Source organism: Hyperolius riggenbachi, chromosome 11 (genome assembly GCF_040937935.1).
Source record: "Hyperolius riggenbachi isolate aHypRig1 chromosome 11, aHypRig1.pri, whole genome shotgun sequence".
Classification (NCBI taxonomy): domain Eukaryota; kingdom Metazoa; phylum Chordata; class Amphibia; order Anura; family Hyperoliidae; genus Hyperolius; species Hyperolius riggenbachi.
The window spans coordinates 220704380-220731532 of NC_090656.1; the positions used below are offsets into that span (position 1 = coordinate 220704380).

Here is a 27153-nt window from a genome sequence, read left to right on the forward strand (position 1 = left end):
TTTGCACGTGCCAAGTGCAAAGTGCCATATGCAAAGTGCCAAGTGCAAAGTGCCACATGCCAAGTGCAAAGTGCCATGTGCAAAGTGCAAAGTGCCACATGCCAAGTGCAAAGTGCCACGTGCCAAGTGCCACTGCCAAGTGCCACGTCCAACATGCTACTGGCAGACGTTACACCTGCTACTGCTGCATTGCCCTGCTCCTGCTGCCTGTGCTGCTTACACCACCAGGGTGCTCATACCACCCATATTTAACCCAAAACACAATTGCTACGTAATTTTTTGGAGGTGGCTGGGCTGAAAACAGTCATGTCCCAGATGTGCGGTTGGACTTTGGACACAATGTGAGCTGCATGACCGCTGTCTGGAACCTAGTCCTGATGTTAATTGACAGCCATTTTTTTTTGGGGGGGGGAGGGATTTAAAGTCCCCACATCCACATCATCAATTAGTGTTTCCCAAAAAAAAAATAATGATGCTACATGCCTCATTTACCCTAAAAAAATGTTTTAAAAGCAATTTGAAGTCCACTTCCGGTTTTGCTAGGCGGATATCCGAATCCGCCCGGATACCCCGGATACTGAGGTCGGATATCCAATTCGGATTGCAAAAGTTTGAACTGGGATATCTGACCCAGATCGGATATCTGGGTATCCGGATCCAAATCGGATTTGGATTTTGAAAAGGGGTATCCGAGCAGCACTGTTCTCCGCCACCACCAACAGGGTCCAGGACTCCAGGTGGATTACTGAATTTTTAAGGCTATAATACTTTTTCTGGTGCGTGTACATGCCTGCCTAATTTTTCTGGCTGCACTGCGGCTGCAAGAACAAAACAAAAGGCATGTACTTGTGTCAATTCCCCCTCGTGATCGTTACCTTGCCGCGGTGAAGGGGCTTGCGTATCACAATGAAGCAATGACCGGCTAAATGAGTGTGTTGGGGGGCACACCTGACCCAAGAAGATAATAAGGTTGTTACTTCATTGTGGATAGACCAAATTCGATCAGCTGGACACTAAGTCACTGTTGTTCTGTCATTGAGCTACCTCAGCCCGACCATATGGGCTTGAAAACCACCATTGCCTGCAGTCTCGCCATGGTGCTCACCAGTCCAGCACGGCCGTCACTACACAAACAGCTGTTTGTGGTGCGTTACACAGTGAGTTTAGTCTGTCAGTGTGAAGCAGTACACTAATTACACTAGCTGATTGATGTATACACATGCAAGATGTTTTAAAGCACTTTAGGCCTCCAATTTAGCAATGCAATGTGATTTCTTCCCTTAAACCCTGCTGTGCGTCAAATCCGGATTTCTCCCACTCCGCCATGCCCCCTCCAGGTGTTAGACCCCTTGAAACATCTTTTCAATCACTTTAGTGGCCAGAATTAGTGTTTGTAGTTTTGAAAGTTCGCCTGCCCATTATAGTCTATGGCGGTTCGTGAAGTTCGCCGGTTCGCAAACTTTTTTTGCGTTCGAGGTTCACGAACCTAAAATCGCAGGTTCGAGACAACTCTACCTGTGTGGCCCCAAAACAATTGTCAACTGATGGTGTTTTGACACATATTTTGAAGGAATTAAACCATTATTATGCCTATGAGAAGCCTGGTGTGCTTGGATGTACAGATTGTATGCGGGGTGTTTGCTTTGCACCCAAGGTTATGCACCCACCAAATACGGTAAGGTGTGCCACTCCAACCCTTCTACTTCACTAAATGCCATCCAAGGTGTATAGCAATATTTTTTAATCTGATGGTTCTTACCTGTTACCGATCAGTCTTTCTCCTCGTGGGGAACTTATGCTGGGTACACACGATGAGATTTCCCGTTCGATTCCCGGATCGATTCGATTAAATCAAACATGTTCGATTGGATTTCGATCGATTTTTTCATGATAGGTATGCAAAATCAACAGAAAAAACGATCGAAATCCAATCGAACATGTTTGATTTAATCGAATCGATCCGGGAATCGAACGGGAAATCTCATCGTGTGTACCCAGCATTAGGGCTTCCTTATTTTAAAAACCCTTTTTGGCAAGGATCTCTACTAAGATATTGGACAGCCAACCCACTCGTCTCACTGGCACATTATTCCGGCAGTTGGACTGAGTAACTGCTGTTCAGTAAGGGCGGTTTTGTGCCAGCATTAATCTCCAAGACAGATGCCGCCATTTGTGCTGATGCGAGTATGCATTGAATCCCTTAACCATCCCATGCGTGGCTATGGGGGTTCAGATGTGTTGTCCGAAAAAATGCAGAGAAGCATACGGAAAGTTTCTGCACTAACCAGAGGCTTCCCACTAATGAGGTAAGAATCTACGGTACTTATCCGTTAGCCGGGCGCATCCGGCAGGTGGCGCTGCTGTAGCTAATTTCGATGCGCTGTTGTAGCGAATTTCATTCATACTTAGTTAACGTAGTACTGTGTGAATGGAAGCGCCGCAGGTGGCGCTAATTACATTGATACGGCACGTAACAATAACAGTGTTAATGGGAACTAATATGTATTTCAAGTGGCCGGAACTGTCACTTAATGCAATTAAAATGAAGGCGGCGGCAATTTAACAGATGAAGTCGCCGCCTTTGTCTGTTCTTCTTCTTCTCCTCCCCCTTTGCCCTCCTCTCGCTTCTATACAATGCTGGCAGCTGGGGGGGGGGGGGGGGTACACGTGTGTCCCCCCACAGTCGTTCGTCGCTAGAAAACAAGCAGGATTCCCTGCTGCGACAAACGACTCTGGGGGGACACGCATGTCCCCGCAGGCTGCCAGCATTGTATAGAAGCGAGAGGAGGGCAAAGGGGGATAAGAAAAAGAACAACAGACGAAGGCGGCGGCTTCATCTGTTAAATTGCCGCCGCCTTTATTTTAATTCCATTAAGTGACAGTTCCGGCCACTTGAAATACATATTAGTTCCCATTAACACTGTATTGTTACGTGCCGTATCAATGTAATTAGCGCCACCTGCGGCGCTTCCATTCACACAGTACTACGTTAACTAAGTATGAATGAAATTAGCTACAACAGCGCCACCTGCCGGATATGCCCGGCTAATGGATAAGTACCGAATCTACTGTATTTTTTGGACTATAAAACTCACTTTTTCTTCCCCAAAAGTGGGGAAAAAATCACTGTGTCTTATAGTCCAAACGCAGGGAGTTCCTGGCTTGTGAATGCCTGCCAATACGAACCTCCAACCCGGCGCATGTCGAAGACTCCCTGTACTGTGCCCATGCAGAGGAGGACATGGGGACAAACGGAGGACACAGGGGGGCACAGAGGGGCATAGAGGAGGACACAAGGAGGACAGAGGTGGACACATGGGGGACACATGATGACACAAGGGGGACAGAGGAGGACGCAGGGAGACACAAGAGGTACAAGGGGACATGAGGTACAAAGGGGGCATAATCCACAAGATGCCCCTTCACCATGGATGCACCAGGTTTAGTATATATGTTTTTTCCCCTAGTCTTGTCCTAGGTGAGTCTTATGGTCAGGAGCGTCTTATAGTCCAAAAAATACGGTACCACTGTAATCCGACTTTCACTGAAAATGTCTGCATTCTCTGATTGGTCCAATGCCTCCAAGTTCTGTGATCAGGCTAAAATTACCGTGTTGCGGTAAATTGGACTTCCACGGAAATCCGAGTTCCGATCAGAAATGCGGAAATTTCAATTTTGCGGAGTCCAAACGACCATTCCTAGTGCATTGGCCTGATTCTGATTCAGTAAAGGAGATCCAGCGCTGGGAATCCCCCGAGGATCTCCTAGTCGCCTCTTGTCGGCGTACACACATGCGCAGTAGGGGCTCTCCACTTGGCTCCGTGTGTAGACATGAGCCGTATGCGCCTGCGCAGTAGAGCTGACCAGATCAGGCTCGACTCTTTACTTTGGAGCCCGAGCGGAGAGCCGCTACTGCGCAGCACCAGTTGTAAATAATATTGCCGCTCTGTGTCCAGGGAAGCCAGTGCTGAACAGGACAGGGGAAGCCTCATTAGGATCCAGAGGCTTTCCCCTCCCGAGGTAAGTACCCCCACAGGGGCTCTTTTTTTGTTACAGATTCTCTTTAAATACAAGGGTGACCATAAGCCACCTCACCATTTTTACCTATCTTCCATCTTCCCCTCTATATCGAGGGTGGGCCTTGGAGTTTACAAAACGCAACACTCAAATATCAACAATTGGCAAAGAAAAAAGTAGTGACCAAGACCTCTTAGAGTACAAAAAATCAGCATGATTAACTTTATTGAAAAAATGACATATAATAACCAGGACTTACTTCAACAAACATCAATAAAAGCAATTAGACAAATTTGCAGATTTGCAAATTGCTGAACTGACTTGATTTGCTAATCACACTCCTCTCCACGCAATCACAATTCACGCACACATGGCCATTTGTAGCAACAGCTGTATTGGATGTTGCAAAGCTAATAGGAACGTATTTCTTCAAATCGGAAGAGATAGAGATACAGTAGTGTAAGGAAAGGTGCTCCTCACAAGGGGAGGTTGCAGAAGGAGCAACCAAGTACAAGAGGCAGGTGGAGATGTATAACACGACTCCACTCGGGCATCCAGGGCAAACTGGATGCAGTCACACTCCTCATGTAAAATATATCACTGGTCCTGGTGATGACAGATCCCTGACAAGGGCCAGAGAACACCCAGCCCTGGGCCGTCCATGAGGCGGGGTTAGGCGAGTTCCTTAGGCCGCATAAGTGGGGGGCAGCGCCTGCCTGGCCAAGGGCGGGTGGGGGGGTATGGCTGCTGATCTGGAGGGGGTAGCAAGCAGGAATGGGGGCAGCGGGCACAGTGGCGGGAAAAGGTCCCTCACCTGGGTCCCCCACCCCCCCCGGTTTCCCCCTCCAGCTATTACCACAGTGTATAAGTAGACAGCGGGAGGGGAAGTGATGACTTTCCTCCATCCGCGTTCCAGCACGCGTTTCACCTCTCGTCACTTCCTGCAGTGCCGCCCATTGTACTGTACAGTGGACGGCATTGGAGGAAATGACGAGCGGTGGAATTCACGCTGGAACGCGGAAGGAAGGGAGTCATCGCTTCCCCGCCGGCTGCCTACTACACTGCGGTAATAGCTGGAGGGGGAGAGCGGACAGGGGGACCCAGGTGAGGAAGGGGGGGGTCTGACCCCCTTCCCCACCTCCGTGCCCACTGCCCCCCTTCCTGCCTGCTACCCCCTCCAGGCTACCTTTACTGGGGGCAATTACTATCTATTGGGGGTGGGAGGCAGGCGGCATCTTCACAAGTTTGCCTCAGGCAGCAAAAAGTCTAGAACCGGCCCTGGGCACACCCCTCCAATAGAGGGTTAACAAGCGCAAAAGGGAGGAGAAGAGGCACCCAAGAGTTTGATAAAACTAAGTTAAAAAAAACAAATGCAGCAAAGTTCGCGTTGTCCGGAATTCAGGCAACCAGATGTCTTAACTAACCGTCATGCCTGAAGGATAATAGGGATCTCTGTTGGGGGCATTTCTGTGGGTGCTGGCAGGCTTAGAAATACTTACAGAGGCTCCAGCGATGGCTGGCAGTCTCCCTCTATCTCCCTGCAGGCTCCTAGAGGCTTCCGGCATCTGTGTACGGAAGTGGGAGTGTCAAATGACCCGATGCGGCTCAGCTGACACTCCGACTTCTGTGCATTGGGGAAGCTGGAAAGCCACTCAGAGCACTCAGGGAGCTAGAGGGAGACTCCCAGGCATCGCTGGAGTCTCAGTGAGTATTTTAGGGGGGAGGTTTGTCCCTTTTTGGCCGTTTGCTCAAGCAACTGGCAAGCACATGTATCCGGCATCAGATGATCCCCGCCAATGCCAGATACCGGGGACTCTGCTGTAAATGAGAAAAGGTATGAGGTGACTTGCCTCAATGAAGACAACATTCATATGAAAAATTAACTTTATTAAGCACTGGCAACGCGTTTTGTGGGTCTGTGCCCACTTCCTCAGGTCCATTAAAGGGCCAAAGCGTGCTTGTAGCCAAGATTTGAGATTTTATCTTCATTGAAGTAAGCCACCTCATTCATTTTCTCATTTATTTGTTTTTTAACTTAGTTTTATTATACCATTGGGCACTTCTTCTCTTCCGTTTTCTGTTATTGTAAGCACAGTTAAAGAGGAACTCCAGTGAAAATAATAAAAAAGTGCTTCATTTTTACAATAAATATGTATAAATGATTTAGTCAGTGTTTGCTCATTGTAAAATCTTCCCTCTCCCTGATTTACATTCTGACATTTATCATTCTGACATTTTTACTGCTGGCAGCTGATTTCAGTGGAAGGAGATGCTGCTTGCCTTTTTGGCAGTTGGAAACAGCTGTAAACAGCTATCTCCCACAATGCAATGAGGTTCACAGACAGGAGACTGCCAGGACCATGGTCCTGACATCACACTGTGGGAGGGGTTTCACCACAATATCAGCCATACAGATGATCCGTTTATGAAAAGGAAAAGATTTTTCATAGGAAAGGGGGTATCAGCTACTGATTGGGATGAAGTTCAATTCTTGGTCACTGTTTTATTATATTATTGGTTCGGCCACCTTTGGAATGAGGAAGGGTTTTTCAATCAGTGATAGCTGTAATATGTACACATTTCACCCAACTCACAATGAAAGCTGCTTACGCAACTTGTTTTTAAAAACAGCAAAAAAAAAAAAGAAAGAAAAGAAAACAAACTGTTTTCTAGAAAATGGCTATTTTTTTCCCAATATTCTCCGATATTTTGCAATCTGCCATGGTGAAGAATCAATTTTTCAGAAAATTGAATAGTGTACGATAGAGTGTCAGTTTCTTGATTTATAGACCCAAGAAATTTTTTGTGGCATTTTCAATCATTTTTTTCATAACTGGAAAAAAATGTAACACACCTGTGTGATTCACTGGCCAGATTTTTCAAAATGTCCAAGCAATTGTAAAAATGTATCGTAATTCTCAAACTAAACAAAAATATTCTAAAAACTCTATTGTGTGGGGCCACCCTAAAAGCTCATCAAAACGTTTGGAGTCTTGTTGGGCTAAAGATATACAAACATTTCTTTGTGAGACAAGGAGAGGTGATTCAATTTATTGGACACGGATACAATGATTTGCAGAAAGTTTATAAATAACGTATGTAAATACACTTGGCGTTGGCCAGGCTGGCCGGTCGATGAGCAGCTGCACCCGGTCTGTGGATCTTCCCAGAAAGAGATGGCAGAATTTGGCTGGAGGATAGAAAAAGCTGCTGTTATGCATCTACTGTATATAATCACGGATCAGGCAATAACTCTGTGTGGTTATTTTGTCTTTTTTATCGTAGCACAGAAAGTTTCATGACTCGGGATGACAATGCTTAGGAGAATTCATGGAAAAGCATGTGACCAGTCTGATCAGCTGATAGATTTGTAAGATTCTGATTTGCTGGTCATGATCATGTGTTGAACCAGGAAGTCATCACAGCAAATCAGAACTGTACTGATAAAACTGATCACATGCTTCTCCATGAGTTCTCCTATGCATTGGCATCCCTATTCTTTACTATGTTCATTGTTTCAATGTTAGCGTTAACCATGTTCTACTTTGTTGCCAAGGATTGACATGTAGACTGATTAAAGAAAACCTGAAGCGAAAATAAAATTACGAGATAATGAATTGTATGTATAGCGCAACTTAGAAATAGAACATCAGTAGCAAAGAAGAGAGTCTCTTTGTGTTCCAGTACAGGAAGAGTTAAAAAAAAAACTTCAGTTGCTATCTATGCAAAAGAGCTTCTCTGAGCTCTTCAACCCAACTTAGGTCGAATATCGTCCTGTTTTCTGAAGCACTTAAGCTGTTTCTTGGCTGTTTGAGATAAGATTTTATTGCAGGGAAGTTCAAAGGATCATTAATTCTGTTTTGTTTTATAGCTTAAAAGACAGAGTGTGGTTTCTAAACTGCAAATATGACAGAATGATGCTATGTTATAAAAAAAAAAGCTATATAGCTAAAATAAAAAATATGAGACTCTTTTCTTTGCTACTAATGTTCTGTACATTATCCCTACTACACATACAAGGAATTCATTATACCATAAGGGTTTTTTTGTTTCTGCTTTAAGTGCTATGTTATTTTTATAAAAAGTGGCTGAATTTGTAAAGATGTGATATTTTAACATGCTGATTTTCCATCAAGCCACAATAAAAGATTTAAACAAAAAAATAACGTCTTTTTTTTCGGTACATAGGCACAATGATGAAATCCAATAAAACCTCCTGATTTGATGACTTTTCCCTCTTTGGAATGGAGAATGTGACGCCTCCGACACTGGTGAGATTCCATTAAACCTTTGTGTACTGTGACACTGAATATGGTCACAGTTATGTCTGGTGATGTCAGTATTGTCCAGGCAGCTGGTGGCACCCATGGTGGGATCATACGCTGGGCCTGGCACCCGGGATGTCACACTTCATCTCTTAGTCCATGAGTCCTCCCAGCTACACTTCAGCCTCAACACTGTTCCCCGTGCTGACTGCAGTGTTCTGTGGCTGCCCCTCCTTCCCATTGGCTGTTACATCTTCCTCTTTTGGGGTTTCTGTGGTTATGGTTTCCTTAAACACTTTGGCCTCAACATTCTCCTTTTCCTCTTTGATCTTGCGGAACAGCGAGCTGGTCGTGTACCTGTAGAATAATACAGAAGTCATATTATAAGTTGTTCTGCACTTGTTTATTATGTCTGTGTTATCTTATGTCTGTATGCATGTAAGCAGTGGTGCTCATCATGAGCTCGTGATCAAAAGCCGTTTTTTGCGATCACGAGGTTGTAATCGGCATTAGTGATCGGCTCTCGATCATGAATGCCGATCATGAATGCACTTGTGATTGCACTCATTACCCGACTCGTGATCACTAGTCGGTATTCGTGATTATAAATCAGCCGACTTTAGCGGTTAATAGCAAAGCCCCCTTGCATGCGAGAAAATCGATTTTAAAGTTTCAAAGGAAAAAATATATACATTTAATTGCGGTAAATACATTAACTGTCATTTACCGCATTTAGATGTATACTTTTTTCCTTTGAAACTTTGGGAGATCGTGGGGCAATGGGTTGGGTTGTATTTCTAATATATCATTGGATCTTCCCTCCTTCCTTTTTGTCTTTCCCTTCCTTGTTCCGCCTTCCCCTTTCTTCCTTTCCTCCTCTTTCCTCCTCCCTCCCCCCTCGGGGGTTGTAACAATAATGATGATAGTAGGTTGGCCCTACGAAAGTGTTGTCTTTTAATGTATTTTATGCATATGTATGTATGTAAACAATTGTGCAATACACTGGAGTCCACTCTCCTTCCACTAGGGGTATTCCCCTTTAAAGAGAACCCGAGGTGTGTTTAAAGAATGTTATCTGCATACAGAGGCTGGATCTGCCTATACAGCCCAGCCTCTGTTGCTATCCCAAACCCCACTAAGGTCCCCCTGCACTCTGCAATCCCTCATAAATCACAGCCGTGCTATGAGGCTGTGTTTACATCTGTAGTGTCAGTCTCAGCTGCTCCCCCGCCTCCTGCATAGCTCCGGTCCCTGCCCCCGTCCCTTCCCTCCAATCAGCAGGGAGGGAAGGGATGCAGGCGGGGACTGGAGTTCTGCAGGAGGCGGGGAGAGCAGCAGACTGACACTATAGAGATAAACACAGCCAGCTCTGACAAGCTGTTTGTCAGCAGCATGGCTGTGATTTATGAGGGATTGCAGAGTGCAGGGGCACCTTAGGGGGGTTTGGGATAGCAACAGAGGCTGGGCTGTATAGGCAGATCCAGCCTCTGTATGCAGATAATATTCTTCAAACCCACCTCGGGTTCTCTTTAAGATTGTTAATTCACCTGTGGAGGTGTGGTGGTTAGGCGGGTGTGGTCTCTGGGTATTTAAGACTGCTTGAAGCATATTACAATAGCTACGACTAAGGATCCGGCAGAGTCAGAAATGCATGAGCTTGTATGTTGCCCTATTTTTGCTATTTTCTTTCGATGATTTAATAAAATGACTTAGTTTTATCCCATGGAAGGTGTGCGGCAGTGGCGTAGCTACAAACCTCTGGGCCCCGATGCGGAATCTGGATGTGCCCCCCCCCCCCCCCGGCAACAACAGCCCCCCCTCCCCCGACAACACCCGACGGATGCACACACATATCAAAATCCCTATAGCCAGCTACAGGTACCCCCAGTATAGGTAGTCAGGCATAGGTAAGCCAGTATAGTTGCCCCCGGTATAGGTGAGATAGGCAGGCGCCGCCGGTATAAGTTAGATAAATAGGTGCCCCCAGTACAGGTTAGCTAGGTGGGTGCCTCTAATATAGGTAGCCAGAATAGTTGCCCCCAGCGTAGGTTAGATAGGTAGGTGCCCCCAGTATAGGTTAGTTAGGTAGGTGCCTCCAATATAGGTAGCCAGTTTAGTTGCCACCTGTATAGGCTAGCTAGGTGCCCCCAATACAGGTTAGATAAGTAAGTGCCCCCAGTATAGGTTAGATAGGTAGGTGCCCTCAGTATAAATTAGATTAGGTCGGTGCCCCCTAGTATAGGTTAGATTAGGTAGCTGCCCCCCAGTATAGGTTAGATTAGGTAGCTGCCCCCCAGGATAGATTAGGTAGCTGCCCCCAGGATAGATTAGGTAGGTGCCCCCCAGTATAGGTTAGATGAGGTAGCTGCCCCCCAGAATAGATTAGGTAGCTTCCCCCCAGGATAGATTAGGTAGCTGCCCCCCAGGATAGATTAGATAGCTGCCCCCCAGGATTAGGTTAGAATAGGTAGGTGCCCCCCAGAATAGATTAGGTAGCTGCCCCCCAGGATTAGGTTAGATTAGGTAGCTGCCCCCCAGGATAGATTAGGTAGCTGCCCCCCAGGATTAGGTTAGATTAGGTAGCTGCCCCCCAGGATAGATTAGGTAGCTGCCCCCAGGATAGATTAGGTAGGTGCCTCCCAGTATAGGTTAGATTAGGTAGCTGCCCCCCAGAATAGATTAGGTAGCTGCCCCCCAGGATAGATTAGGTAGGTGCCCCCCAGTATAGGTTAGATTAGGTAGCTGCCCCCCAGGATTAGGTTAGATTAGGTAGGTGCCCCCCAGGATAGATTAGGTAGCTGCCCCCAGGATAGATTAGGTAGGTGCCCCCCAGTATAGGTTAGATTAGGTAGCTGCCCCCCTGGATTAGGTTAGATTAGGTAGGTGCCCCCCAGGATAGATTAGGTAGCTGCCCCCAGGATAGATTAGGTAGCTGCCCCCCAGTATAGGTTAGATTAGGTAGGTGCCCCCCAGGATAGATTAGGTAGGTGCCCCCCAGTATAGGTTAGATTAGGTAGCTGCCCCCCAGGATTAGGTTAGATTAGGTAGGTGCCCCCCAGGATAGATTAGGTAGCTGCCCCCAGGATAGATTAGGTAGCTGCCCCCCAGTATAGGTTAGATTAGGTAGCTGCCCCCCAGGATTAGGTTAGATTAGGTAGGTGCCCCCCAGGATAGATTAGGTAGCTGCCCCCAGGATAGATTAGGTAGCTGCCCCCCAGTATAGGTTAGATTAGGTAGGTGCCCCCCAGGATAGATTAGGTAGCTGCCCGTCCCCATAATGGAGGGGGGGGCCGCAGCCGCGGGGAGGGCAGCCCGACCTCTCCCTCCCTTCCTCTCCCCGGGGCCCCCCCTCAGATGCAGAGTAAGCGGCTAACGGAAGCGCTATAGGCAGAACTCACCTCCTTCCCTGGTTCCAATCGCTGCTGATCTCCTCTCTGGCTGGCTCTGCATAGATGCTTACACACGCAGCTTCCTGTTTAGCCGAAAGCTGCGTGTGTAACAACATCTATGCAGAGCCAGCCAGAGAGGAGATCAGCGGCGAGTGGAACGCAGGGAGGTGAGTTCTGCCTATAGCGCTTCCGTTAGCCGCTTACTCTGCATCTGAGGGGGGGCCCCGGGGAGAGGAAGGGAGGAAGAGGTCGGGCTGCCCTCCCCGCGGCTGCGGCTCCCTCCTACCAGCGCGAACGGGCGCATGGCCCTCCAAACGGAGATGGGCCCCCCGGGCCCCTCCCCCGCCTCCTCAGGAGCCGGGCCCGGTCGCCAAGGCGACCGCTGCGACCACGGGCCCTACGCCCTTGGTGTGCGGAGGAATTTGCTGAACATTTCTATGTTTAGTTGTGTTAAAAGCTGATCCTACCAGGAAAAAAGTTGGGAATAAAAATCCCAGCCCTGGGTAAGAGGAGGAGATTGAAGCCAGCTGTGAGCTACTAGTACAGAGACATTATGTTTTGTCCATTTCCTGTACAAATACTGTGCGTTGTGGCCTATTTCCTGTTTACTTCAAGACCTCTGGGGAGCTCATAAAATGCTCTCGGAACATTTATAGAATGATGAGTCCACGCTATGCAGACATTCCAGTGATCACATCTGGGCCCAGGGGTGGACTGGATTGGGACCTTTTGGCCTGGGGGGAAAACACAAACTAGAGGCCCGTTTTCACGGCAGCCCCAGCCCAAATGACATCACAGACGTGCCCCACATGCTATATGCCAGTAGTCACATGGGAAATACAGCAAGGACATATGAGGGACAGCGTGACAGGTAAAGTATAAATGCACTGGCACCGGGGGGGAGGGGGGGGGGGCACATAATACATTTTGATTTACAACGGCTGGGGTTTCCATCTCGCACAAGTCCTGCAAGCAGTCCTTCTGGAGTTTAGGGACTGTCTGCCAGCAGCCCTTCTGGATTCAAGGGACTGTCGAAAACTTTTCAGCCTAGACAATATCTTATGTAGCTGTGCACATGCAGTTAATAATGGTGATAGGCCGTGTGTGAGATGTGCCTACACGGGGCGTCCCTGTAAACGACGCAATTCACGATTGCGTCCAACCGAAGCCTCCCACCTGAATACTAATCTATGTAATTCCTGCTAGGTATGAGGCAAAGGGTGTATGACAGTGCAACTGATTGGCCGACTGGCGTCTGCTGGCCAGATAGAGGCAGGATATTGCTCTGGCTGGAAGTTAGCAATTGTGTTTGTTGCAGTTGGCATTCAGTTTAGAGGTGGTGGGGTGAGTTCCCTGGAGGTGAGAGGTCCAGGGCTTGCCCGCACTTCCCTCTAGGTGTCGCATGGTGGTTTGGGGGCCCCAGTGAGTGAGAGAGACCTGGGGTCCCTGGGCTGTCATGTGGACCAGTGTTTGTGATTTTAAATTTATTTTTTGCAGCTTCTAGGATGCGGTTGACAGGTGAGTGGTTAGGGAGGGGACCGTGTGGGAGATGTGCCTACACGGGGCGTCCCTGTAAACGACGCAATTCACGATTGCGTCCAACCGAAGCCTCCCACCTGAATGCTAATCTATGTAATTCCTGCTAGGTATGGTACAGCAGGCAAAGGGTGTATGACAGTGCACCTGATTGGCCGACTGGCGTCTGCTGGCCAGATAGAGGCAGGATATTGCTCTGGCTGGAAGTTAGCAATTGTGTTTGTTGCAGTTGGCATTCAGTTTAGAGGTGGTGGGGTGAGTTCCCTGGAGGTGAGAGGTCCAGGGCTTGCCCGCACTTCCCTCTAGGTGTCGCATGGTGGTTTGGGGGCCCCAGTGAGTGAGAGAGACCTGGGGCCCCTGGGCTGTCATGTGGACCAGTGTTTGTAATAATGGTGATAGGCCAGATTTTTGCCCACGGATCCTGCGGGCAAGCCTCTGCTCTGCATCATGCTGTGTATATTTACCAGCTTGCCCGCCCTTTAATTGTTCTGTAATTGGGTGTTTATTTCCCTCAGCCAGCCTAGTGGTTCACATTGCCTTATACAAAAACCTGAAGGCACCAGCCCTACATCAATAAATGAGAGGCAGCTTGGGGAGAATCTCCATCTGCCCCCCCCCCCCCCCTCCCCCGGCTAGTCCACCCCTGTCGGACAGCCAAATTACTGCAGCCCAGAGATTTGTAGCCTGCGCCCTCAAACGCTAAACAAACAATGCCTGATTCAGCTTTTCTATTGGTTGCACAGCTTCACCTCCCACCACCCTACAACCTCCTGTTTATTCAGTTATCTGCACCTAGCGTAAATGAACACCGCAAAATGTGTTAAACTATCGACTGGAAATATCTGTTGGTAATAAGGCCAAAGAAAAAAAGTTTGTATCCTTTTTATCAACTACAAGTGACTTCTTTGGAATCTGTTTAAAGCAGCTGGGGCAGCCATACTTTCACAGAAAAGAACAAAACATCATATATAAGTAGACAAATGCTTGTTCTGCTTGCATAACATATGTATTGTACTGTCCACTGTTTTATTTCAGTGAATTTTATATAGTAAATAAAGAGAAAACTGTTCCAGGCATTTTCCATCTTTACTGCCTCTGACTGAAGCCAATCATGATGTAATTTCAGCAGCTTCTTCAGAGGGGTGAGGTATTTTCCCTTCTCAGCCTCCTGTCACACTGAACTGCCCTCAGCCAATCAGTGAGGAGCAGGAATGTGGGAGGGAAATTAACCAGCTTATCTCTCCTCGGCAATGTACCAGAATAGTGCCAGGCTGAGAAAAGATTCATTACAGCAGACACATTTATAATTCAATTGGAGTGCTTGCAATGCATACTGCATGTAGACTACAGAGTAAACACAGAGCTGTGGGTAAAGGGAATTTGGTTTTATGGCTGACAATCCCGCTTCAAAATTTATTTTACAAAACAAAATGGCGTCCAGTCTTTCCCATTCCCCACTATGCTCCTCCCACTCTGTCTGTACTCTGAGGTGTTCGGGAGGCTTACTTACTTTTTAATGTAGCAGATGGCGAGAACCACGGCGGCTAGGAAAAACACCAGTGCTAAGATGAGCAGTGCAGTTGGTAATCCTGCATAATAAGGAGAATAAAAATAATAATAATATATCCATATTAGAGGGAGAGATCTAATTGTTAGGTTATTATTATTATTATTATAGATTTCTAAAAAGTGGCAACATATTCGATGGTGCTGTACAAAGTAGGAAATCAAATTAAGAAAGCAGCTCAACATTTAGTAGCCGTATTTGAAGCCTTCGTAAAGGCGACATCTAGTATGGGCCCTGATTCACGAAAGGATGGTAGAATTCACATGCGCACACAACTCGTGTAAATTTTAGCGGTGTTCAAACTCAGATTTATAACACAGGAGCCTATAGACACAGAAGTCTAGGGATGGTCGGAAATGCCAATTTCCGATTCCGCGGTAAAACCGCATTCCGCAATTGCCAAATACCGATTCCGCTTTCCGCTACCAATTTCCGCATTCCAATGCGGAATTTCCACCGGAAATCGCGGAAATTCCGCCCGACTTTAACATCAATTTTCTCAAAAACTATAATGTCTTTTTGAAAACTTTTTTTTGCATCTTGTTCAGGAGATTCTGCTTAATAAACCCTGAAAATTTGGTGTTTCTAGTACTTACGGGGGCTTTGCTATTATCCAATAAAGTCAGCGGATTTTTACTGTAATGTAAATGCAGAAAATAGGCAGATGCGGATTTTCTGCATTTTACATTACAGTAAAAATCTGCCGACTTTAGCGGTTAATAGCAAAGCCCCCGTAAGTCCTAGAAACACCCAATATTCAGGGTTTATTAAGCAGAATCTCCTGAACAAGATGCAAAAAAAAGTTTTCAAAAAGACCTTATAGTTTTTGAGAAAATCGATGTTAAAGTCGGGCGGAATTTCCGCAATTTCCGGCGGAAATCCGCCTAACGCACTTGCATTACCGATTTCCGCATTCCGATGCGGAAATGCAATTTCTGATCGGAATTTCGGAAATTGCATTTCCGCGGAATCCGAACGAGCATCCCTACAGATGTCCTGGCACCCTAGACCTCGCCCTCCACAAACCTACAAACCCCGCCAAACTGCACCGCAAGTTACCTCTGTTACCTCTCCCTTACTTAACTTGCCCGTCAAAGATAGCTACAGGTTCCCCTTAATATTAGGTAGCCAGAGGTACCTTCAGTAAGTATCTAGTGGTGCCCCCAACTGAAGGGAGATCTGATCATTGGAATGCCGAGAGCTATTTGAGTAACGTCTTATTTACGCTCTGCTCGGGACTCTTTATAGAGGAAGAGGGAGGGAGGGGAGTGAGCCACCTTTCCATCTTCAGTCGCCTGTAGGCACATGCCTACAGTGCCTTATGGTAAATCCAGCCCTGGCAGTGTTAATGCAGGCAACCCAGTTGTTGGGAAGAGGGCATAAATCGAATCATGTATATAACATGTGTGTTAGTATGTTGAATATTATGCAAGTATCTTAGTGTACATTATACTGGCAATTTGCTATTATATCTATATAGTATACCTGACTTCTGGTTTGGATAGCTCTACCCCCTGTGTGAAGAAGAAGGGCTGCATTCTCTGACCACTCTGCGCTCCCTGCAATTTTGCGCCACCGAACGGTTGTGCACAGCACCAAAGGCTGTAAGCTCTCTTGGAATGCATACTTGAGACATGCCGCTGTGCACATCTGAGTGAGAGCGAGTGGACAGAGCATGTGTCGCTCCTTTGTTCTCCATGCAACTGGCTGCAGTCGTAACCATGAACAGGAGGGAGGGAGCCCATCAAAAAATTTAGAAAGCTTGCAAAAAACAATGTACTGTTAGTCATTAAAGCCAATTTGAAGTGAGGAAACTTACTTCAGGTTAGATACTTCCCTACGTAGAGGGAAAGCACTGGATCCCCTTAGAGCCTTCCCAGTCCTCACTTGGTCGCCTCGTTCTACCGATGTTCTCCCGGTGAAGTTACACACCTTCGGGACACCTCGGCAGTCTTTAGAAGTACTCACATCCATGAGTATTATCGAAGATGAGCACACCTATATTGTGCATACACAAGTTTCGACACACATGTGCACAACACAGATCCGTTTGTCTTCGAAAGTACTCGGGGACCCAAGGGCTTCCAAAGACTGCCTGAGGGGGCCAAAGACAGATTTCGGCCCCCCTCAGGCCAAATGCTGGAACAACGTGATAGAGAAAAAACTGGGTAGGCTCTATGGGATCCAGAAGGTGAGTATCAAACTTTAATTTCTTGCTTTAAAGGCAGCACCTGAATCAACATTCTTTGCTTTGATCTGCTTCTCTACTCACTCCAGACCATAACTCACTCACTCTACAAGAAGTCTGAGAAACACTTTCAGAGGCAGTTGAAACCTATTCAAGGTGGTACTTGGTGATATCTCACACCACTCTTCCATTCATAGATTCTGCAGATCATGTGGACATGTATGGCTACCAGGGCCCATATGCAATTCACTTTTTTCTACTGAATTTTCTGCTAGGAGATCATTTTTCAAGTTCTTTTTAAAATAACTTTTCAGCACTTTGCAATTGAAAAAGTACCAAAAAGCAGGTGAAAAAGTACTGTCAAAATTATTTTTAGTATTTTCTTGCTTGCTGGTGGCTTAACTACCTAACAACCGCGTCATGCTAGTGGGCATGAACGCACCGGCAGCCCCAGGACTAACAGCGATTAAGTCCTGGAGCTGCAGTTTTGAGTCTAACAGCGATTAAGTCCTGGAGCTGCAGTTTACCAGGGAACGCACGCGTGCATGCGCGATCATTCCTTGTCGGTTCACGGAGCTCCGCTCGCGGCTAGCAGACTGTTTTCAGCTGAAAAGGGGAAGGAAATCCCCTTTGTTTATGTTGGGACAGCGCTGCGATCTCCTGCAGCGCTGTATGGGGGACACTCAGCTGTCCCTTCGAGCGGCTCCTAATGTGTGCCCTCTCATAGGCTGATGCCTATGAGAGGCGGGAAAGAGAGCCAATCGCCGTTCTATGATGATTTAGGACGGCAAAAGAGGGAGGGAGGACGGAGGAGGGGAAAAGCCTCTCTTTTTTTAATAAAAAAAACAAAGAAAGATCGCAACAGCGACCAGATACCTCCTAAAGAGTGCCCTATTAAGGACAAGAGAAGGAGGAAAAATTAATTTGTGTGCTTAGTTCTAGGGCTGCGCAGCATGCTGACAAAGCTGCACAGCCCTGTTTTGTGAAAAATGGGCTGGTCACTAAGGGGGTGTAAGCCTGAGGTCCTGAAATGGTTTAATTTTATTGACAAGGGCCCATGTGCAATTCACTTTTTCTACTGAATTTTCTCCTAGAAAATAATATTTTCAAGTTCTTTTAAAAATAACTTTTTAGCACTTTGCAATTGAAAAATTACCAAAAATTAGGGGAGAAAGTACTGTCAAAATTATTTGGAGTATTTTCTTGCTTTCTGGTGGCTTAAAAGGCATTTTATTGACAAGAGGCCATGGGCCCTATGCAATTACCAAACTCGCCAGCGCTAAGTGCTGGCGAGTTCTTAAATTAGGCGTCAGCAAGGTCGCCTAATGCAATTGCATTTAACACTCCCCGGGGCGGAAAAGAACTCGCTTGGGCGATATAATCGCCCAGCAAGTTCCTTTCCCCCTATGCAATTGCATTTTGCACCCCCCGGGAAGCTTCCCGGCAAACATAGGTGCTAACTTTTTACCTGCTCTGAGCAGGCGAAAAGACCTATCGCTGCTGTCAGCGGGCTGATTTTGGTATCTGGGAGCCTCCTTTACTAAGGAAACTCCAGATGCCAGGGATTTAAATAGGTAAAGGAGTCAGCTTTGACTCCTTACCTATTTAAAATGTAACAAAAAAACATACCTCCATCGTTCCCGTCTCGCCGCATGTCCCACGCCGCTCCTCCGCTCATCTCTGTCTCTGTGAGTGTTCTTGGAGCCGGCAAAGCATCTTTGAGTCTCCCGCCGGGGCTCCCCATTCATCCACTAGGTGGCCCAATGAGAATCATCCTGATTCTCATTGGTCCAATTAGAATCAGAATGATTCTCATTGGGCCACCTAGTGGAGGAATAGGGAGCCCCGGCGGGAGACTCAAAGATGCTTTGCCGGCTCTGAGAATAACAGAGACAGAGGAAGAATGAGCAGAGGAGCGGCGTGGGACATGCGGCGAGACGGAACGATGGAGGTATGTATCTTCTGAAGGTCCCGCGGTAGCGACGAGCGGCAGAAGGCGACGGGCGGCGGGTACGAGCCTTGCAACGATGCGCTGGCTCTTGCGACGATGCGCGCATCTTCCCGGGAGCGAGGCAGCAGTGTTGTGGTGCTGAAGGACATCTCCCCAGCACTAGTAATGCCTCGTTCCACATCGCTGGCCACACAGGAGCATCGCTTGGCGAATACCTAGTATTCGCCTGAGTTATGCTCCTTTACGCAAGGACATCGCTCAGGTGAAACTGGCAATTGAATTTGCCGGTAAATCCTGAGCGATGTGAGGAGATAAGAAGCTCGCATGTTTTCAGCTTCTTATCTCCTCGAATTGCATATGGCCCCATGGCCCATATGCAATTACGTTTTTCTCCTGAGTTTTCTCCAAGGTGATATTCAAACAGAGAGTAAGAGAGTAAAGCTGACACCCCACCAGTAGTGTTACATAGGACGAAATCCTTATGACCAGCCGAGCATTGTGGGAAAGACATAGTACTTATAGTACACGCCTCCAATGAATGTGGCCAGGCAATTTGCATGACAACGTATGCAAATTCCTCAGCAAGCACAAGCTGCAAAACTGACAGAAGCTCTTCTTTCCAGAGTCCTGCAGCATGCAAACCTACACAATGGTCAAAAAGCTGCCTGCCTGCGCAGGCAGCTGAGCAAATCATCACATGTCCTAAGTTTTATCCTAGGAGCTCTTTTTCATCTTCTGTTTAATTCAACTTGGCCCATATGCAATTAACTTTTTCTCCTGAGTTATCTCTTGGGAGTTAATTTTCATCTTCTCTTTAAAAAAAAACTTTTCAGCATATTACAAGTGAAACAGTACCCAAAAATTGGAAAAAAAAGTACTATCAATATTATGTGGAGTATTTTCTTGCATGCTGGTGGTTTAAACGGCATATTATGCCATGGGCCCATATGCAATTAACTTTTTCTCCTGAGTTTTCTCCTAGGTGATATTTTTAAACTTGTCAATAAAATGCATTTTCAGCCACCAGAAAGCAAGAAAACACTCAAAATAATTTTGGTAGTACTTTTTCACCTATTTTTAGGTACCTTTTTAGTTGAAAAGTGCTGGAAAGTTATTTTAAATCAAAGATGAAAAATTATGTCCTAGGAGAAAACTCAAGTGAAAAAGTGAATTGCATATGGGCCCTTTTCACCTAAGTTTTCCCCCAAGTTTTCATCTTCTCTTTAAGATAAAATTTTTTTTTAACATTTCGCAATTTAACAATTTCTGCCGCCCGGATGTGATCCTCATGTCCAGGCGGCTGCTCTGGTGCAGTGGCGCGCTCCCGCGCGCGATTGTGCTCCCATGTCCCCGTGCTGTCCCCCGGGAGCCGAGAAATCAGTAAACGGGAACATGGTTCCCGTTCACCGATCCGTGTCCCCTGCAGAAAAACCAACGGTCTCTTATCAGAGAACGCAGTTTTTCTAAAAAAAAAAAAATTTGCCCGTCCTCCTTGTGCTTCCGGTTAGCGAGAAGCACAAGGAAAAAAATCAAAAACTCAAGGTGGCCACCGTGTGGCCGAATAGTAAAACTACATCTACATACATTTTTCAACTCAGTTTACACACATTATAACATTAACAATTAACTGTTTATTTCCCAACACCAAAAAATTACCCAAATACAATTTTTAATGGAAAAAAAAAATTACAATTAAAAACAAAAAACAAAACAAAACATAAATAGTTACCTAGGGGTCTAACTTTTTAAATATGTATGTGAAGGGGGTATACTACAAACATTTTTTAAATTATAGGCTCGTATGGATGCAAAACTAAAAAAAAATGCACCTTTATTTCCAAATAAAATATTGGCACCATACATTGTGATAGGGACAAAATTTAAATGGTGTAATAACCGAGACAACGGGCAAATAAAATACATAGGTTTTAATTATGGTAGCATGTATTATTTTAAAGCTATAATGGCCGAAAACTGAGAAATAATGAACTTTTTTTAATTTTTTTCTTAATATTCCTGTTAAAATGCATTTATAAAAAAATAATTCTTAGCAAAATTTACCACCCAAAGAAAGCCTAATTAGTGGCGGAAAAAACAAGATATAGATCAATAAATTGTGATAAGTAGTGATAAAGTTATTAGCAAATGAATGGGAGGTGAAAATTTCTCAGATGCATAAGGTGAAAAATCCCCTTGGGCTGAAATAGTTAAAAAAAAAAGTGCCAAAAAAGTAGCAAAGTACGATCAAAATTATTTTGTGTATTTTCTAGCTTGCTGGGGGTTTAAAAAGGCATTTTATTGACAAGATATGAAAAATTAAGTTGGAGCAAACTAAGGAGAAAACGTTAATTGCGTATTGACCCACGTGCTGTGAGAATAAGTGCTGCTCTAAGTGAGACAGATACATCAGCAGTTCTCTATTCATGGCCAAAGAGTTTACCTCCAAAAACAATTTTTTCACTCTGCCGTGCGGCTTGGTTTTCTGGGGCTTTTGGCAGTTCTTCTGTTGGCCATGGTGTTGTGATCTCTGGCGTTGTGATCTCTGGCGTTGTGATCTCTGGCGTTGTCATCTTTGGCATTGTCGTCTTTGGCATTGTAGTTGTTGGTGCCTTTTTCGTGGTTGCCTTTATTGTGGCCATCAGTGTGGTATGTAATGGGGTAGGCGAGGTGTGATGCGCTGTTGTAGGCACATTTACCAAGACAGTTGACCACTCCATTTGTTCAGTGCTTCCCGGTGGAGTGGCTGGCAGTAAGGTGGTTCCAGGGGGTGGGGCGACCGTGCTGGGTGGGATGGTAACCATAAGCTCCGGTTTACAGGAATTGATCTGCAGATCTGTAACAAAAATCGAAGATGAAAAAAAAAATGTATACCCTCAAAGGGCCATGATTAACCAAGAGCAAATGGATGTCCATATAGACTTGGGAAAACACAAACAGGGAATTCATTTTGTGCATGTTTCTATCTGCTTTTTTCCAACACATCCAATCAGATATGTATGTGAAATTTCTTATTTTTCAGGTAATAACTGATGGGAGGAGGTACCCAGGAAAACAATATACAGGGTGGGCCATTTATATGGATACACCTTAATAAAATGGGAATGGTTGGTGATATTAACTTCCTGTTTGTGGCACATTAGTATATGTGAGGGGGGAAACTTTTCAAGATGGGTGGTGACCATGGTGGCCATTTTGAAGTCGGCCATTTTGAATCCAACTTTTGTTTTTTCAATAGGAAGAGGGTCATGTGACACATCAAACTTATTGGGAATTTCACAAAAAAAAACAGTGGTGTACTTGGTTTTAACATAACTTTATTCTTTCATGAGTTATTTACAAGTTTCTCTTTGTTTACAGCATTGACATGTCGCAGAGATTAACACGTGAGGAGCGGATAGAAATTGTGTTGATGTCTGGTGAACGCAGTAATCGGGTCATTGCAGCAGATTTCAATGCATATTTGTAGAGATGTACAGAGGCGCCAAAAGGATAACATTCGCTAACATCGTTTAAAAAGTTCGGGAGGCGGTGGTGGACCAACCAACCCAAAACAGACATGATGCTGTTAATTGAGGTAGTAACAATTTATTCACATACTCCTAGAAACAACTGGCAACACATTTTGCAGGCATAACCCCGCTTCTTCAGGCAATAAACAACAGGAGTATCACACAGCCAGGGGTCCAATATAAGCTTAGCACCTCAGAGGTGCTAAGCTTATATTTGACCCCTGGCCACCGGCCACAATGCAAACATGCACAGAGATCAAGATGGCTTCTGCACAGGCCGCTGGCAGCAGAGTACCGTAATCAAGAGCTCGCCTGATCTCCATGCATTACAGCATTTGCAAGTTTGTAAATACTGCATAAGTTCAGCCCGGTGCTTTGGTGCCCTTGCTCCTGTGGTGCCCTAAGCCATGGCCTAGGGGCCTTGGCCTAAATCCGGCCCTGCTCCCAAAGACTTCCAAAGTCCCCGCGGCGGGGGAATTGAACGGGGGAGCCAGCGCAGCACTGAGGGAACCCGGAGAGGAGAGGGAAGGCTCATTAGGACCCGAGACCTTCCCTCTCCTTAGGTGAGTATCTGACTTTATTTTAGTTACATATGGATTCCCATTAGCTTTAAAACACTAAAATGCAAAAAAAAGAGGTTGGCCTACCTTTATTGAAGAAAAAGCCAATCGTAAACCACCTAATGAAAACTATTTTTATTGCACTCCTTTGAAGTTGCTTGTTTCTAATTCATAGAAACCACCGTCACAACTTTTCACTGACCTGACAAGCAGGACCAATCTGAAAAACGTGTTGTCAACATGTCACTTACCGGAAGAGTTGAAGCAATACGCATTGAAGCGGGTGTCGTAAAGCTGGACGGTCCAACTGAGGACCCCGGTTCTGTTCTGGCCACATTTTTCATTGTTTTGAATACGAGAAATAACACCGTATCTTTCCTGTATCCATCCATAGCTGTGGAGCAGAGGAACATCCATCAGTAAGCAGATCTAAATATAAATCCATTATTGAAAAATGGCTAAGTTACTAAATACTGTATCTCTAGTACTACATATACCATCAGATAACGTAGTCAGCCAAATGCACAAATGTTAACTTTTTTTGTGGTTAACGAGACTTCTGTAGCTCAAAGGTCTGTTTTAAACATTAGAATTCCCCAGTGGCACAGCAATAGGGGCTGCAGAGGTTGTGACCGCACCGGGGCCCTTGGGCCAGAGGAGCCCCAAGGGACCCCTACTCAACTACATTATTAGCTGTCTATTGGTCCTGTGCTGGAAATAATCACTTAAATAGATGCTTTGAATAGTAGTAATCATTAACAAACTGTTCCCCATCCCCTTCTTGCACCTCTGACACTGTGGTTGTCCTTGGCAGGTTTTGGTGTGCCGTATCAATTGTTATGTATAGAGTGCCTGGGGGGGGGGGGGGGGCAATGTAAAATTTGCACTGGGGCTCATAGCCCCTTAGCTATGCCACTGGATTTCCCTGAAACAGTTCAGATGAAAGTGTTGGTTCTATGGAAGAGGCTTCTGCTACGCTTGCATCACCCTGCTGTTCAGACTGCAAGGGAGGCGGGGAACAGACAGAACTCTCTGAGAGGAGTGCAGTCTGTAGGTGTCGAGGTCTGTGCTACAGGAAGTGGCTCATGAAGGGGCAGATGACCATATACTGCACAAACACATGTTTCTAAAAAAAAAGATTATCCACACAGCTATTTTCTCCAGGAGCAAGTGGTGTTTGAGCAATGATGGTATTCATAGGAGGGCCTCTTATTAGGCTCTAAATGCGAATATTGTTAAAGTGTGTTAGGTGTGTTAAAATATTATAAAATATTTTTTTTCCTATAAAATCTTTATGGTATGCATCTCTAGACATGCATACCATAAAGATTTTATAGGAAAAAAAATATTTTATAATTCAAACCACGCTGGTCCTTTCTATCCTGGCTGGATGGTGTAATGGTTAAGGGCTCTGCCTCTGACGCAGGAGACCAGGGTTCGAATCTCGGCTCTGCCTGTTCAGTAAGCCAGCACCTATTCAGTAGGAGACCTTAGGCAAGTCCCCCTAACACTGCTACTGCCTATAGAGCGCGTCCTAGTGGCTGCAGCTCTGGCGCTTTGAGTCCGCGCTATATAAGTGTTTGACTTTGTCTTTTTTGTCTTCATTTCCTTCATATTAATATTTGAAAATAAGACATATCAATTTAAAGTATGGGAATAAAGTTTAGAGTCAACTAAACACATTTTTCAGTAGAAAAATACATATATGAACACAGATTTGCACATCAGTCCTGAAAGAGGGACAAATGAGGAATAAAGAGGGACAGAGGGTTTTGGTTCCCAAAGAGGGACAGTTGGGAGCTATGAGGAGGGTGATCCTGTACAAATGTTCACAGAAATTGAAGAACACAGGAATTGAAAAATACATGAAATATGTGGCGTAGCAATAGGGGATGCAGAGGTTGCGACTGCCCCGGGGCCCTTGGACCAGAGGGGCCCACTAGGGGCCCTCTTAAATAGTTACATTGTTATTTGGATTGATATAAGACATACATCCATCGAGTTCAACCAGAAAACAAAGTACAACACCAGCCTGCTCCCTCACATATCCCTGTTGATCCAGAGGAAGGCAAAAAACCCTTACGAGGCATGGCCCAATTAGCCCAAAAAAGGAAAAAAATTGCTTCCCGACTCTACAGTAGATGACAATCAAATAAAATCCCTGGATTAATATCACCAAACTACTTAATAATTATATCCATGGATGTTTTTCAACACAAGGGGCTTGATTCACAAAAGCGTGATAACTCAGTTATCACGCCTAAAAGCTTTGCACGTGCAAACTAGGGTGCTAAGTAGTTAGCACGTGCAAACTACTTAGCACCCTAGTTAGCACGTGCAAACTACTTAGAACCCTAGTTAGCACGTGCAAACTACTTAGAACCCTAGTTAGCACGTGCAAAGCATGTTAGCATGTGAAAAATGGCTTTTCACTGGCGTGCTATCACTTTGCATGCTTTAGTGAATCAAGCCCAAGGAAAGAATCCAAGCCCCCCTTAAACACAGATATAGAATTTACCAAAACTATTTCCTGTGGCAATACAATCCACATCTTAATCACTCTTACTGTAAAGAACCCTTTCCTAAATAAATGGCTAAAACGTTTTTCCTCCATGCGCAGATCGGGTGCTTGATTTACCAAAGTGCAATGTTTCGCACACACCAGCCTTTGCGAGCGGGACTTTGCGCGCGAGTTGATTTTATCACGACCTAACTGAGTTTAGGCGTGATAGAGGGCTTTTCACAAGCGTGCTAATAGTTAGCACCGCTTTGTGAATCAAGCACCATGTCCTCTAATCCTTTGTGAAGGCCAAAGGACAAAAAGATCATCCGCCAAGCTTTTATATTGCCCTCTGATGTGTTTATACATGTTAATTAGATCCCCTCTATGGCGTCTTTTCTCAAGACTAAATAAGCCCAGTTTATCTAACCTTTCTGGTAAGTGAGACCTTCCATCCCTTGTATCAATTTTGTTGCTCGTCTCTGCACCTGCTCTAAAACGGCAATATCTTTTCTGTAATGTGGTGCCCAGAACTGAATTCCAGATTCCAGATTCCAGATGCGGTTTTAGTAGAGAGTTAAATAGGGGCAATATTATGCTAGCATCTCGAGTTTTGATTTCCCTTTTAAGGCATCCCAAAATTCGATTTGCTTTAGCTGCTGTGGCTTGACATTGAATACGATTATTTAACTTATTGACGATGAGTACTCCAAAGTTTTTCTCCAAGGTTGATGTCCCCATCTGTATCACGTTTATTTTGTATGGTGCTAGAAGACCATTGGTATAGACATTCTTTTTCCATTTTAGCTCTAACCATTCTATTCATCTATAGAGGCCTTTTTTTTATTCCTAGACATTTTGTTTCCATATGGGATATATTTACTACAATATTGATTAAGAATAATTTTAAAAGTTTGCCATTTCCCTTCAGTGTCCCTCCCTTGTAGTACATTATCCCAGTCCACCAAACTTAGTGCCTGCCTGAGTTGATTAACCACTTCACCCCAAAGGCGTTTTTTAACCTAACGGACAAGATCGATTTTCACCTTTCAGTGCTCATCCCTTTCATTTGCCAATAGCTTAATCACTACTAATCACAATGAAATGATCTATATCTTGTTTTTTTCACCACCAATTGGGCTTTTTGGGGTTGGTATTTTTTTCCCAGTAATTACTCTATTTTCTATGCATTTTAAAGGGAAAAACAAGGAAAAAATGAAAAATACACTATTTCTCCAATTTCATCCCCTATAGTTTTAATATCAACACTGCTACTGTACATAAAACCCACACATTTTATCTGCCTATTTGTCCTGGTTATCACAACACTTGAATTATGTCCCTAGTACAAAGTATGGTGACAATATAGTATTTGGAAATAAAGGTGTATTTTTTCTTTGGTGTTTTTTTTTCACTATTTTCACGTGCGTGTGCACAGGAATGCACGTGCATGCGCGGGAGCGCGCACGTGCACAGCGACAGCAGTACTGTCTGACTTATAAAACCGTCCTGGAGCCATTAACCTCCTGAGCGGTATGGACGAGCTCAGCTCGTCCATCACCGCCGGAGGCTGCCGCTCAGGCCCTGCTGGGCCAATTTTCTTCAAATAAAAAGCAGCACACGCAGCCGGCACTTTGCCAGCCGCGTGTGCTGCCTGATCGCCGCCGCTCT

General features: G+C 45.3%; 3 protein-coding genes across 6 annotated transcripts in view; 1 reads left to right on the forward strand and 2 right to left on the reverse strand.

The window, feature by feature from the left end:
* RNF141 (ring finger protein 141) overlaps positions 1 to 1793 on the reverse strand; it is a 72893-nt gene extending 71100 nt beyond the window's left edge. The window contains exon 1 of the mRNA XM_068259579.1: positions 1760 to 1793. The gene's annotated coding sequence lies outside the window, so the exon portion shown is untranslated. The remainder of the gene's footprint in view (positions 1 to 1759) is intronic.
* LOC137537658 (CD276 antigen-like) overlaps positions 1 to 27153 on the forward strand; it is a 401520-nt gene that overhangs the window by 38797 nt on the left and 335570 nt on the right. For 2 of the 3 annotated variants that reach the window (XM_068259572.1, XM_068259571.1), the window contains exon 3: positions 8206 to 8288. The gene's annotated coding sequence lies outside the window, so the exon portion shown is untranslated. Of the gene's footprint in view, positions 1 to 2122; positions 2307 to 8205; positions 8289 to 27153 lie in introns of those variants that run through there. The other variant, XM_068259573.1, reaches the window with a different exon arrangement.
* Positions 7055 to 27153, reverse strand: part of LYVE1 (lymphatic vessel endothelial hyaluronan receptor 1) — a 34079-nt gene continuing 13980 nt past the window's right edge. For both annotated transcript variants that reach the window (XM_068259576.1, XM_068259577.1), the window contains exons 3-6: positions 23234 to 23376; positions 21354 to 21746; positions 14718 to 14796; positions 7055 to 8639 (exon numbers count right to left, since the gene is read on the reverse strand). In XM_068259576.1, coding sequence (XP_068115677.1) covers positions 8456 to 8639; positions 14718 to 14796; positions 21354 to 21746; positions 23234 to 23376 — 799 coding nt within the window. In that variant the 3' untranslated portion in view covers positions 7055 to 8455. The remainder of the gene's footprint in view (positions 8640 to 14717; positions 14797 to 21353; positions 21747 to 23233; positions 23377 to 27153) is intronic.